The 13,945-nt window shown below is 41.1% G+C and overlaps 1 protein-coding gene across 16 annotated transcripts in view; it reads left to right on the top strand.

Annotated features, from left to right (window-relative positions):
* MPPED2 (metallophosphoesterase domain containing 2) overlaps positions 1-13,945 on the top strand; it is a 211,636-nt gene that overhangs the window by 16,711 nt on the left and 180,980 nt on the right. For 7 of the 16 annotated variants that reach the window (XM_086338613.1, XM_086338616.1, XM_086338623.1 and 4 more), the window contains exon 3: positions 3,628-3,650. The exons of the other annotated variants lie outside the window; for them this stretch is intronic. In XM_086338613.1, the coding sequence (XP_086194739.1) occupies positions 3,628-3,650 (23 nt within the window). The remainder of the gene's footprint in view (positions 1-3,627; positions 3,651-13,945) is intronic. 16 annotated transcript variants of the gene reach the window in all.

Genomic DNA, 13,945 nt, shown 5'->3' with positions numbered 1-13,945 from the left:
AAGTAGTGGTATATGTGAAGAAGAGAGAGGAAAGGAGAGGGAGGGCCTGGCAGGTATATTATTAGATTCTAACTCTTTCTTGCAGTTATGATGTCCCTGGCCTTGGGCTTGACTTGAATGCCAGGAGTATGTCAGCACATCCCTGAACATCAGTCAGCGGGGAGATAAGACAAATTTCACCTTGGGTTTTTAGGGTATGCATGCCAACTCTACATACCAATGAATCCAGCATTTGAAAGGATCAGAATCGAAATTTTTGATACACTGACCTGTGTTGATCCCTGAGACAGAACAATTTGTTAGACTTTTTTGAGTAACTCAGAAGTTTAGGTTTGTGTTTCAATGTTAAAAAAGAAAAATCCATTTGAGAAATAGTGAACCATGAACTGGTTTTTGAGAAATGTAAAAATATCTGAAATGTCAGCTGCCCAAGGTCTGCCCTCTGTTAGTCTCTAGGAGACTTACCGTGTGTTGTGCTTGATTCTGACTTTCACAGTTAACTTGTCTTCACTTTGTTCCTGACCCTCACATTTTGGGCACAGCTGGATGCCCTGAAACCTATTTTGTCTCCACCAGCTTAGAGTAAAGAAGAATGAGGAGGGGGGATGTCTTTGGGAAGAACTGACAGACTAGGAAGGAGGTATTAACTCCTGAAGGATATTAATTCCTAATTCTTCCATAGTGCAGTTCAAAGAAGACTCTCTTCCCCCTCCATGTGAAATAGAAAAGCACAGGTAGGTGTCCTTTTCCTTACAGAAGAGTGAGTCTAGTACCACCCCCTCGTTGGCTGACGCCCTTGAGAATTCAGAAGGGAAATAGCAACCGCGTGGGAGGTGGTTGGCCCCGTGTCCCTGCCCCTCGGTGCTGGATGGCTGGCCTGTTTTGCATCTCTCCATCTCGACCCCTCCGCCACATTAATGGCAGCCGGCACGCTCCACTGTTTATCTTGGAATTCGATACCATCATCTTGGCAACCAAACTGGGACCTTTACTGCTCACATTGTTTGTCATTTGTTGTTAATTATCTGTTACCATAAATTCTGCACTTTGAGAAAAAAAGGAATGTTTTGAAATATTTCCTCCCAACATGTAAGTGGAGCTTCATTTTCTGTGGACAAAAGAAGGGGGAAAAAATCAGCTCTCTTGGGAACTGGTTTCAGGGAATTCAAATGCCCAGGTTTTTCAGACCAGCTGGGTTTGTTCTTGCTAATGTGGCCAGGATTTGCAGCAAAGGAACCTTTGCAATTTAGGAATGGCCTGTATTGGTGAGAGGTACCCCCTTTTGAGGAAAAAAAACAAACTTTACATTGGGAGTTGTGCTTTTATTGCAGTCTCTTGGTGCATAATTGTGTGTTGCGTTGTGTGCGAGAGCCTGTTCCCCACAGTGGATTTCTTGCTTTCAAAGGTTATTAAGACAGAGCAGTCCAAAGTGGAAAGTAGCTTCTGCTTACCTGCCTTTATGAGGTGTTTATTTTGTCAAGTGTAGAACTAAAATGAGCTTTCTGACCATTAGGAGATTTTAGTCACGCCCCACACTCTGCAGGGAGGGCTGTGTCACCTTATAAACAAACAGCACTGCTTTGAGAGGTGCTCTACCACGGGCTGCTGGAATCACCGCTGGACTTAACAAAGCAGTCAGCAGAACAGGAGACCAAAGAATGCATGAGTGTATTTTGGAGAGGAGAGTATGGGAGTGGAGTGGTTGTTGCTAAGCAGAAATCTAGGCACAGTCAAAGATATAAAAACTGCTATCATTTAAGAAGTTCCCCGGAAGTATGTCCATAATCCTGGCTGTCTACCCAGGTGCCCCTTCTGTGTGTTCACTTACAGACTCTGCTCCTAGAATCTCATCTTTACTGTGGTCACAGATCATAATATATGCGCCCATACGTAATGGTGGAGGTTATATTAGATGATGCTTAGTACAGAATAAGGCACTTAGCACCGTGTCCCAATGCTCCGTGCCTGGTAAATATTGTTATTAATACCGTTGTTTACCAGGATCGTACCCACAGTGTCAACACTTGAACTTCAGCAGGGTTTTAATGGTGCCACGTGGCTCATCCTTCACCATCAGTTTTTTGGTTGCTGTGAAGCTGGGTGTGTCTTCTGTTCTTGTTGAGAAGTTTTATTTGTCTCAGTACTTTTCAAGTATTTAGGGTAGCGCTGTCTCCCAAGGGATTCCCACAAGGGGAGGGAGGGATTGAGTCTTTGTTAACCTGCTGATAGCCAGGGGCACAGACTTAATGAACACTGATCGCAGCTCCGGTCTGCTGCTTTGGACAGTGTAGCTCTTGGTGATGTGCGTTTTCCTGGAGGTGAGGAATTGGCTTGGATCTGCTGCCTTTGGTTTCTGCAGAACCAGAAAATGTTCTTCCCAGGCTTAGAAGGAAGGTCTCCTGATAATGGTGTTGCCCCTGAAATAAAACCCCCTTTCTACATATTCCACTTCCTTTATTTGTTTTATTTTCTCTCAGTGTTTTTTAAAGGGAGTATGTATGGTAGGTGCTGTTTTAGAACACTGATTACAATCAGAAGAAATGAATATTAACTTGGTGTTTCAGATTTAGGAACTGTTTGGGTATGAGAGTAAAAGACTGGATGGAGAGGAACAGAGGTTTAAAAAAAAAGCACCATCAGACTGCTCTGGGGGAGGCTGGGAAAAGGATTTAACACTTTGGATTCTTTAGAAGCCATTAAAACTCTGATGGGATCGGATTACCTGACTGCACATCTGAAACATGAAACTCTTGCCCTAAACCGTGCAATTGAGTTAAGCTCAAAATTCAAGGCCTCCCCCCAAGACTGGCCTCTGGGTAAGCCTCACTGTGGATGGCAAAATGATTTCCTTTGAGAGGAGCAAGACTACAGTGAGGTTTTTATGGCCAATTTAGCCCGTGTATTTGTGCCAGCCAGACATTTGGCAGCACTTAGTGCCAGCTTCGGTGATCTGTCCACCAGTTTTTCCCAAGGTCTTCAGTTCCGTCTGGATTCTGGGCTGACGTTGAAGAGAAGATACATTGTAAATCCAGCTTCCTAGGCATGCCTCCTGAATTTTTTATTTTTCCAAGTGGAGAAGTACTGAGAGGTGTGGAAGAGCAGCAGGCCCCCAACTTTGAGGCTCAGACTGATGCTGACGGTCCTCCTCCCTAAATATGCCTTCTTTTCCTGCCTCCACGTTTGTCACTGCTTCAGGGGAGCCCCTATCCCTTTCTCTGGACTCCGTGAATTCTTTGTATGTATGGACTCAGAGCACCTCCTATGAGCAATGCTTTTTTTTGGTCACACTTTTTATACATATTTTTTTCTGACTGTTTGTGAAGTGTCTGTCTTGCAACTAGGCTTTAAGTTCTCTGAAGACTGTGGGACTCTTTGCATTTTACTTTGCTGCCTTTCTGTACCTGCAGCACCTGTCACGTGCTAGCACGTTCTAGACACTCTTCAAATACCTGTTGAAGGAATGAGTGACTGTTGAATTTGTAAGAATTCCGTATTCTCTTACTGTGTGCTTCCCCAGGAAGTGTGTACTCCCTTGGAATCATTCATTCATTTTGAGAGCATGTATATAGACTTGATGCTATGCATGCCTTTAAAAAGGGTAACATGAGTCTCCCGTGTTTTTTTCAGGATGGAGCTGGATGAAGCTCAGAGTGAGTATTTCTGATACTCCTACACTAATGCTATCATCTGTCCTGCCTCCAGTTGACTCTTACTTTGACAGTAGTAGACTCTCATTTCTAACATAGGAAAAATACCAGTTTCACTTTCATCTTGACCCTAAAGTTTTGGGTTTCCTGTGTCGTTTCCAACCTTAAAAAGAGAGGCGTTAGAAAGTATGCTGTCTTAACTCCTTGTAAAGTGTTTATTTATTGATCTTGTTTGGCATCAACTATTGTTGAGTGGAAGCATGGAATTGGCTCAGTGGTAAAGAATTCGTCTGCAAATGCAGGAGACACAAGAGACATGGGTTTGATCCCCAGGCCGGGAAGTTTCCCTGGAGGAGGAAATGGCAATCCACTCCAGTTTTCTTGCCTGGAGAATCCCGTGGACAGAGGAGCCTGGCAAGCTGCAGTCCACGGGGTCGCAGAGTCCGACACGACTGAGCACGCACGCGCATATGCACATACCAGGACTCTGACTGACAGCTGTCCCTAATAATGTGGAGTTTATCTGAAATGAAGACCGTGAAAATGGGTCGTCTTTATCATGGGAATCACACATTTTGCATAAAGTGAACCAATTTTATTCTGCATCTTTGTTTTCTTAACAACTTCAGTTATTTTTTTTAATAGTAAGCTCTTCTATATCTTACCACATGACTATTTTCACAGAAACCTGTAATTTGGATTTAATACAGGTAACAACATTATAGTAACGTTGGTGTTAGGTACTGATTGAAAGTGTTTTAAAATTTTTCCTTTAAAGGTAAAACAAAATTTAAAATAAGTATTTGATGGATTTCTAATTACTGGTGATTTAGCTACAAACCTCTTAAAAATTAAGTGACAAAAAATAAATGCTACTAAAGAGTTCGAAGCTTAAGGAAGCGTTTTGCAAGGGGCTTGCAAGGGGGAGTAGGTAAAAGAGGGAAGATAATAAGAGAGATTTGCATGGCAAGCACTTTGGGGCAGGAAGTTGTTAATTTAGGTTAATTTGGGGCTTTAGGTTTTCTCCCTGACTGTCTTCTTACTATGTCTACTGAGAAAGGTGCTGTATAATTAGGCTTTCTGGCGATCTCCTTTGGCTGAGGACCTAATTGAGTTTTGGGGCTAGACTACTGAGCTGGGCTGGAGTTGACGCAGCTTTTGGCCCTGCAGGTCGAAACCCTGGATGGACCTGCCTCTTTGATAAGTACCTGGAGCGATTAGCAGTGACACTGTTTGGGGAAAGTAGAGGTTAGTAACTGAGGAGTCGGTCTTCCTCATTATATGAAAAACTCTCTTTAACCTAGGGAAGACACCAAAATCCACATGTGCAATTTAAATGAGCTTGTATTCTGCATTATAAATATGCACCGGATGCCAAGTAGAAAACCGGAACACTCTCTCAGGATGCTGTTAGGGCCAAGCGGAATCTCATTAGGGACGGCTTCAAAGATCAGTTCCTCGTGTCCATAAAAACAAGTGTAAATTATCTGGTGCGCGCCTGCTGTTAGCAGTTGCGGTGTTGCATTATGCATGATGCCAGACTGCACGGAGGAGACACAAACCGCATGGAGCTCCGAATAGATGTGGGGATTCCTCCACCCGTACATAGATATTTTTTGGTGCTGAGTTCTACCTTTTGGAAATTTATGGGTGTGTTTCAGTTAATGGAGGGTGCCGTATATAACCTGCTCCTACATTTTTGATGAATTGGAGTCAGTTCGGAGAGGCATGATAAGACTCTGAATTGTTTATATGAACTACCAGTCTACTCAGATTTATGTATTTTGCTTGTTCACATCTGGAGTCAGATTAGGGGGCGATGAATGCATTCAGTGCTCATAGAATTGGGTGCCTTTGTTTCTACATTTCTCCTTCTTCTTTTGGGCTCTCGGGTAGATTTTTAGAAATAACTGTGAATGCTCGGAAAATTAAGAGAATGGAGTTGAGTTTAACAAACAAAGCTTTTGGAAAGGAGTTTTGGAATAAATGCCCAAGGGTCTAGAATGTATTCCCGAGCTTCACTGGACAAGAAGGTAGGGATAAATAGTGTTTAAGAACGTGGAGTCTAGAACCGGATGACCAGCGTGTGTCTTTGTCTTTTATTAACTGTATGATTTAGGGCAAGGTACTTACCTCCCCCCTTCATGTTCTTGTTTATAGATGAGGGAAAAATTTAGTACCTACCTCGTAGACCTGTCATGAGGGTTGAATCTGTGGATTTCTGTATAATACCTAGAACACTGCCTGGGACACAGTCCTATCAAAGCGTTGCTTCATGTTCGTGTTGTCGTCACTAGTATCGGAGGTAGAAGGCCTTCTGGTGCAGGTGGGGATGAGACACGAGGCACAGCACACCCAGAGACTGAGTTCATAAGCACGTCTGTGCTCAAGTGGACATGCACACATTAGGGCTGAGGGCAGGTGAAGGCAGGAGATGATTGTCATTTCATTCAATGGTGTCAACTGGGAGAAGCCATTAGAAATACAAAATACTGAGTAGATGTGTGTCTTTCTGGTTCACATAATGCAAGGGAGAGATTCATGGTATCTTGGGGGGAGCTTAAGATATAACCAGAGAGAAGCATTTTACTCTCAAAGTAGAAGAGAGTGTAACGGTCTCCTTTCCCCAGTGGTTTCTCAGAATAAGAAGCCTAGGACAGGGACTTCCCTGGTAGTCCAGTGGTTAAGACTTCACCTTCTAATGTAGGGAGTGTGTGTTGGATCCCTGGTCAGAGAGCTAAGATCCCACTTGCCCTGGGGCCAAAAACTAAACATAGAACAGAAGCCATATTGTAAAACATCAGTAAAGACTTGAAAAGTGGACCACATCCAAAAAAAAAAAACCTAAAAAAAAAAAAGGCAGCGTGGGACACAAAGATCAAAAGATCAGCCTTATACAGTGTCATGTGACTTACATCCACAAATGGTCCAGCACCAGCTACCTTCATTTGGGAATTTCCATTTGCAAGTGTAATGGGGAGTCACAGATAACCAGCACTGCACTTCCTAGACTGGAAGTTTTATAAGGGTAGGGCTGATGCTGGCTGATCTTGAATCCTCTGTAGCACTCGTGGGCTCAGTAATTAAGTACATCTTTGACCAATCAGTAAACAGTCTTCAATATGTATTTATTATGTCATCTGTCCTTACTGTAAACTCCATTATATTTGCTTTTCAATTTTATTTCCTGATTTTCCACTGTAGGCATATCCCAGGTGAGTCCAAAATGTCTTCAGGTCTGATCCTTTTCCCAAACGTGAAAGAAGGAAGGCTCCCTGTAGGAGGCATCCCGTGATGGAAAAAAGTTTAAATGAAACAGGAGCAGCTGTTTTCTGCCCTAGAGGATCACATTTTGCTTTCATTTCATAATATCTCCTGTTCTTACCACCCATGTGCCCCTGGGTTCCTCTAAAATCTGGCAGCATTTTTCTGGACCTCAGAGCTCCAGAAACCACGGCCATTTCCTACTCAGAGACTATGTGTATTGGACAGCAGTTGCATTTTTGCTGGGATGTGGGAATGGAGAAGTGTGCGGCCATATGCCGTGTGCTTGGGTAGTGGCTCACATTCCAAACAAGTGAAATGGTTTCTGGCCCACTGCTTGTGCTGTGTGGAAATGAGCAAAACTATACGCTTCTAGGTCTTTTCCACTTGCGGACATGAAGACAGAAGGTTGGATGCTTCAACACAATACATTTTCCTGTTTCATTTGAGTACAGTTTTGGGACCCGACGTGTTGAATGTGAAGGCTAACTTCAAAGACACCTCCATTTTTGAGAACTTCTCAAAGGTTGCTATTTGGAAATAATCTCTCTGACCAAAAAGAAGTGGTATTACTACCCAGAAAATTGCTTCTGTGAGCTGTAAACAGTGTTTTGGCCTCACTGAGTAGACCGTTGAAGTGTGTCTTCTTCATTAAGATTGAGAAACCCTGTAGCCACAAGTCACTCTGCAAGGAGTGTTTCCAGCCATATGCAATTTCCCTCTTGGAAAAAAGCTCTGTGGCAGGTGTGAGGTATCCTATTAAACTTCTAAGTGTTTCAGCTGCAGCCAGGCCCAGGTCTGCTTTGGCGATGCTCCTCTCTTCCTAGGGTGCCACAGATTTAGCTATCAGCCAGACTCTAGCCAAATGCCTCGGATGCGGATGCTGTGGCTGGCAGCTGGGCCTTGGCTCAGTTGCTGGTGCTGAGCCCGAAGTACCTGTTTGATCTTTAAAATCAGAGCAGCACAGAAAAGTAGAATTCTTCCAGCTCTGTTGCTTTTTTGGGAGGTTCAGAGATGGCATTTGGCAGCAGCTTTTGCATTCAGTTCTAACTTTTGAACTTCGTAATAGGAAAATTATCTAATAAAAGCTCTATTTTGGGGTGGTTAAAATTAGTAGTTCCCGAATGTTCAAGACCTCAACTTACTAGACCAAGAAGCTCATAAAATACGCATTGTGAGGGGTCCAGCTAGTGAATGGATTAGTTATAGCAGTCTATAGCTGCCTGTCGAAATTATACATCACATCTCTCCATTGTCTTTGTACAAATGTGTGTGTAAGTATATGCACACACAGCCATGGATAAATGAAGGTTTAAAATTACACACAGATGAAAGCATTTTCAGAACATTTCTTATGACCATCTAAAAACCAAAATGTTGGACATTGTTTGCATGTTGAGATGAACACCTCAGCTAACAATTGACCTTGTTTTCAATTGAGGGCACCAAGATGCCACATTATTAAGCATATTGGGTCAACCCTGAGTTCATGGTTAACATCATTTTTCTTTCTATGGAGATGAAAAGGTCTTCAGCCAGATTGTTTTCTTTTGGTTCCACCCTGGGTGCTGGGTGGCATGATTTTTGCATGACTATGGCTCTGCTCTATAAATAAGCAGATTCAGTCTTTTGTTTCAAATGTAATCAGCAAGATTGCATTTGCATTGCTTGTAAGTGAATCACATAAGTGAAATTACATTGCCTGCATCTCATTTGGTATCATAAAATGTTATGGGATGCAGGCTGTTTTTCTCCAGCTGAAGTGTCTTGAGTTGGTATTAGGGTGCTTGCTTTCATTTTCCTTTGTGACCAAATTTGTTGCATTCTACAGAGTTAGGGCTCATATTTTCACTTAGGTTAGTTGTGGGAGAAATGCTCATTCTCCTTCCCTAGAATGAGCTTAAGATATTGGTTCAGTAGGGGGTAAATGGGAGTTTTAAGACCATTCACGTCATGCAGCAAGTGATGGCTAATCACTTTCTGTCATTTGAGACAACTTTTGCTTACTAAGAGAACACAAGTCACTGTGGGTTGGATGTATAATGCAATCTAAAGCTTTTTAGGCAGTTGGCGACAGAAAACAGTTTGCATAAAATAAAAACAAAAGCTTCAGTTAGTCACCATTTTTTAATGACTGTTATAAAGTACGAATCTTAATTGGCTCAGGATATCTGGAAGGCAGATAACTTAACAGTCATTTTGAGATTCTCCTGCTTATTTCCTTGAAAATAAAGGATTTAACACAACAGTAATAATCACTGACTTCAAAAGTCAGTAAGTTCAGTGACAAATGAAAATGCCCTGTTTTACAGATCACCTCCCCCTTCCACAGAGGTTTTCTTAATTCATAAATTTTTAAGGTGGAAATCAAGGGAAGGCTATACATGCTTAGAAAACCTGGGACATGGTGTGGTTATCCACAAAGCCTCTGTTTGTTAACTGCATTATTGATAAAACCCCACAAGGCAGTAAGCAGCTATAGTGCTGGGTGTGCCCTTTGCTAAATGTGAAAACTGCTTTCAAAACGAGAAAGGATACCAGTTATAGTGATAGACCAACAAAATGAAAGTGCTGAATGACCAATGATGACCTTCAGTTACTTGGATCGCTATTAGCAGGAAAAAATGGCAAGAATTAAACGTGATGAATAGGACATGTAAATATCAGAGGGTATGTTTTTCCTATCCAAAGAGATGACTTAAGAACACTAAATCCAAAAGAAAAACTAACATTCTAACATAGCTGACAGTTTTTTTTTTTTTTAACAGTAAGACCTTGTAGGAGATGTGCAGTTTTGTATTCTCATTATTTTTTTAATGTACTTAGGAAAAACATTTCATGTGGAAGGAGAGGATTGAGTATAACTTCTTTTTAATTAGTAAATTTTTAATTGAAGCATAACACACATACGGAGAAGAATCCAAGTTAACTGTGTTTGACTAAATGAATTCTCACAACGGGAACATGCTTGTGTGATCTGTATTGGGTGTAGATTTAAAGATGATTTAGTCAGCAAAACAACATTCTGAAGGAGTAAGAATTTAAGTATCATAATCTGTGATAAACTTTTATTAATAAAAAACATAGAGACCTTTGTTACTAATGCTGTGTGCTTTACAAAGAAGATAATTGTAAACATTGGGATCCCAGTGGCCTCCCTAGGATTCCTCTGCAGCTGAATATTGTAGGGCTGAGAGTATATGTGACTACTGTGACTTCTATTTAAACTGGTCTCCAAGGCATACTTTCCATTTGTAGTCACTTAAGATTTCCTGAAAGCTCCTTTCTGTGATTTGATAATTCTCTGGATAATATTTCCAAATTGATGACCTTCTTGAGTTAAAAAATATATATGTTTTTAGTCTAGCTTTAAAGACATCATTATTTTCTCTTCCATTCATCACCATTTTCTCATTGAAAAAATTAAACATGCCTATCCCACTTCAAATGAGCAGCTGCGCTTTGAAACTAGATCCTTCTTTTGGCCGTAATTGTCCAAATGAGGAGGACTAGGTTGGCTAACCATTTTGAAAAGAATTGGTTGTGACCGTAAAGCATTTTTACACTTTAAGTTTTTTTCTCTTCAAATTTTGGTGTGTTCCCAGCTAGGAAAAAAAAGAAAAAGAAAGGAAACAAGGAGGGTTGGAAGAAATAAGGACAGAAACAAAAGAAAGAGGAAAAAGAGGGAAAAGCAATTCACAAAATTCTTAAAACCAAGACAACTCTTACCTGGAAATAGCTTAACTCCAGCTTTGGAGGAAAGAGGGGGACAAAGAATTACTCCAAAATCTAGCCAGAGAGAGACTATTGGGCTTCAAGTATTCTGTAAACTACTGATTCAGGGTTTTCTTTTTCGTAAATTTGCCAGAATAAATAAAATAATAAAATGCATACATACATATATACTTGTGTATGTGTATTCATTTTCATCTATTTCTGCAGTACTTACATTGCTGAGTATGGTTCTGAAACTTTCTTTAGGGGTGGTTTTTGGAGCCAGTTCATGGGTATATAAGGAAGGAGTTCTGTTTTCAGATTACAGAAATGATCTTCACACATACCCCTCATACCTTCCTAGTGAAGCCCCTGAGGTGCCCAAGGAATAAAACTCATCAGTGAGTTTTCACCTTGACTTTCTCACTCTGGCCACAGGGGAACTTGAGGCTTACCAGCCTACATGTCTTCTCTGGTTGCTGTGAAGAGTTCATATTATATACATAGTACTACAGCAATCTTGGGGCTTCCATGGTGGCTCAGCTGGTAAAGAATCGCCTGCAGTGCAGGAGACCTGGGTTTGATCCCTGGGTTGAGCAGATCCCCTGGAGAAGGGAAAGGCTATCCACTCCAGTATTGTGGTCTGGAGAATTCCATGGACTGTGTAGTCCATGGGTTCGCAAAGAGTTGGACACAAGCGAGCGACTTTTCACTTTCATTTTCATAGCAACTTTATACTTGTCTGCAAAAGTATTGGACTGTCTGCTGGAAAGTTGATCCAAATGATCCTATATGAATGATCCATCAGCTTACAGGCTGAAATAATTGCACATTCGGTTTAGGTCACCAAGATGGCTAACTGGAGATGTTTACTGATTGGTTACTTAACAAATAGTCATTTTTTTCAAAGGAAACTAACAATCATAATAGATTAGCTGGCTATAAATGTATGTTAAATCTCATAATAACTAGGGGAGAACACTTCCAAATGAACATGAATTATAGCTCTGCTTATTATACAATTGTGAAAGCTAATAATTTGTCTTGACATAATAGCTGCTTCAAGCTATCAGGAGTCACGAATAAGTGAAAATATATATAAATTTCCCCAAATGTATTTGAATTCTTATATTTTGATTATACAAAATTATACATTATCTCCAACCAAAAGTTTGGACTGGTACCTCTAGTTAAGACAGAAATATTCTAAAACTCACTTAACCTTATAAATAGAATGACAAATACAACTGTCTTGAGTTTTGAAATGTACTTGCTTATTTGGCATGGTCATTCTTTTATTCATACACTAATTAAAATATTTATTGAATTCATGCTGTGTTCCAGGCAAGCAGACTCCCTGAGTCTGGGACAATTCAGCAAATAGAAATTATAATCTCATAAATTTATTATAGGGGAAAGTAGTTCAAAGTATTGCCCACTGATGATTTGTATTGGCCTTGATACAAAATTTGTCATAGCCTAGAGTATGAAACTAACCCTCATTACTTTGATTATTTTCCATTTGATGGCCTTTTCCTCAATTTGTTGTCTTATTTTCCTTGGTTAAACACTTCTTTTGGGGACCCCTTGCCCTCCTCCTTCAAGGCATCTTAGATCTTCTGGACTTCAGCACAGACAGCCTAAGTTAGACCAAGGAAACGAGTTAGAATGAGCAAACCAGACAGAACAAGACAACATCCTCAGAGATAATAATAATAACAATGATGATAAAATGGCTACCATCTTTTGGGTGCTTATTGTGTACCCAGTAAAGTGGTAACTGCCTTAATACATTGTTCTATTTAATTCATACTATAACCCTCAGAAGTAGGTGGTATTCCCATTTTGCATATAAGAAAGTCAAGGCTGAAAGAAGCCACCCAGGATGACCTGGGTTTCATAGTTGGTCAGTGAAACATGTTTACCTGAGTCTGTGCATCAGGCTGTCTGTCTCAGAGACAATTACAGACCCATGGATTAAAGATTTGGATTTTGACTGTTTTCTTTTCTAAAACAAATCTCATGATAAAACCATGTGGTACTGAAGTCATGAAGAAGCATGAAATAAATACAATCCAGATCCACAAACATATTTTTGGAATAGTTCCACTGATTGAGGCTCTGTAGAGAAACATGACCTAGGATGACTTATTCTCTCAGATAGAAACACAAATATGGAGGAAATTCATTATTTCAGGATCCATGGAGAAAATCATATTGGACTGAGACTCAAGCAGTGTGGGCTTCAGTGCCCACATCTGTAAAACGGAACTAATGCTGGTTAGAGCAGATGGTCGCCAAGGATCCTGGCATTTCGAGTATTCTAAGACTTCAGGCTGATGTTACTCAGAATTCCCTGTATTCCTGGACTTTGTACTCAGATGCCACGTGGATTGGAAGATAATGCAAGAGAGAGGTACAAATTGAAACATTACACTCCCAAGTCATGGAATTCCAGAAGGAATGCTCAAGACTGTTAACCCATTCAGCTCAACACCCAAAGCTGAGCATAAATATGTAAGAAGGAAAAGACTTTTCTCTACCATGAAGTACATTTAGGAGCCTTGGGAAGACAAATGTCCTCAAAGAACACACTGATATGGAAGTAAGAAATAAAGATGTGGAGACTGGGCTTTCTGCTGACTGGAAAGAAGCATTTCAGATTCTAGAGAAGTGTGTCAAGATTTATTTCTTTCACTGGTTCTTAGATATACTCATCTAAGAATACATCAGCAGCCCGAGTGAGCCTCCAGTTTCGGAATAGCTGCTGACTCAGACTTAATTACTGGACAGGTCTCTCCAGCCTCACTTTCTTATCTGTAAGACGTTGGGTAGGTCTCCCTAACTGCTGAAACATCTGTGAATCTGTTTATATTTTGATGTCACAAAAAGAGAGTGACAGTATTGAGCTGGTGTTTGGAGTGCCAGGGCTCCCAAGTGACTGGAGTTAAGGCTGAACGAACAATTCAGAGGACCTGAACTCGGGTCACTCCTGTGGAGAGGAAGAAGACATGCCCAGTGTGAAATAAAGGTATTTGCAGTGGAGTGAGAACGGTTTGTCCTTGGAGATGAGTTGCATAGCTGATGCTGACTCTGCTTTTGCACACAGTGGATCCAGAAGGGTGGTGGAGAAAGCTAGACATCTCAGTCCAGCATTGCTGTGGAGTCCTGGGAGCCTTGGGGTTGGAGTGAGCTGCAGGTCTGGAAAGAATGAGAAGGTCCGAGGCTGTGAGGAACTGTGTACCAGTGCAGTCATGTCAGGGAGAGGAGGCTTCAGTTCAGTTTAGTTCAGTTCAGTCGCTCAGTCGTGTCCGACTCTT

This window comes from Bos grunniens, chromosome 15, assembly GCF_055505025.1.
Source record: "Bos grunniens cultivar Pamir isolate PY7600 chromosome 15, Bosgru_T2T1.0, whole genome shotgun sequence".
Lineage (NCBI taxonomy): Eukaryota > Metazoa > Chordata > Mammalia > Artiodactyla > Bovidae > Bos > Bos grunniens.
This window is presented reverse-complemented; position numbering and strand designations above follow the sequence as displayed.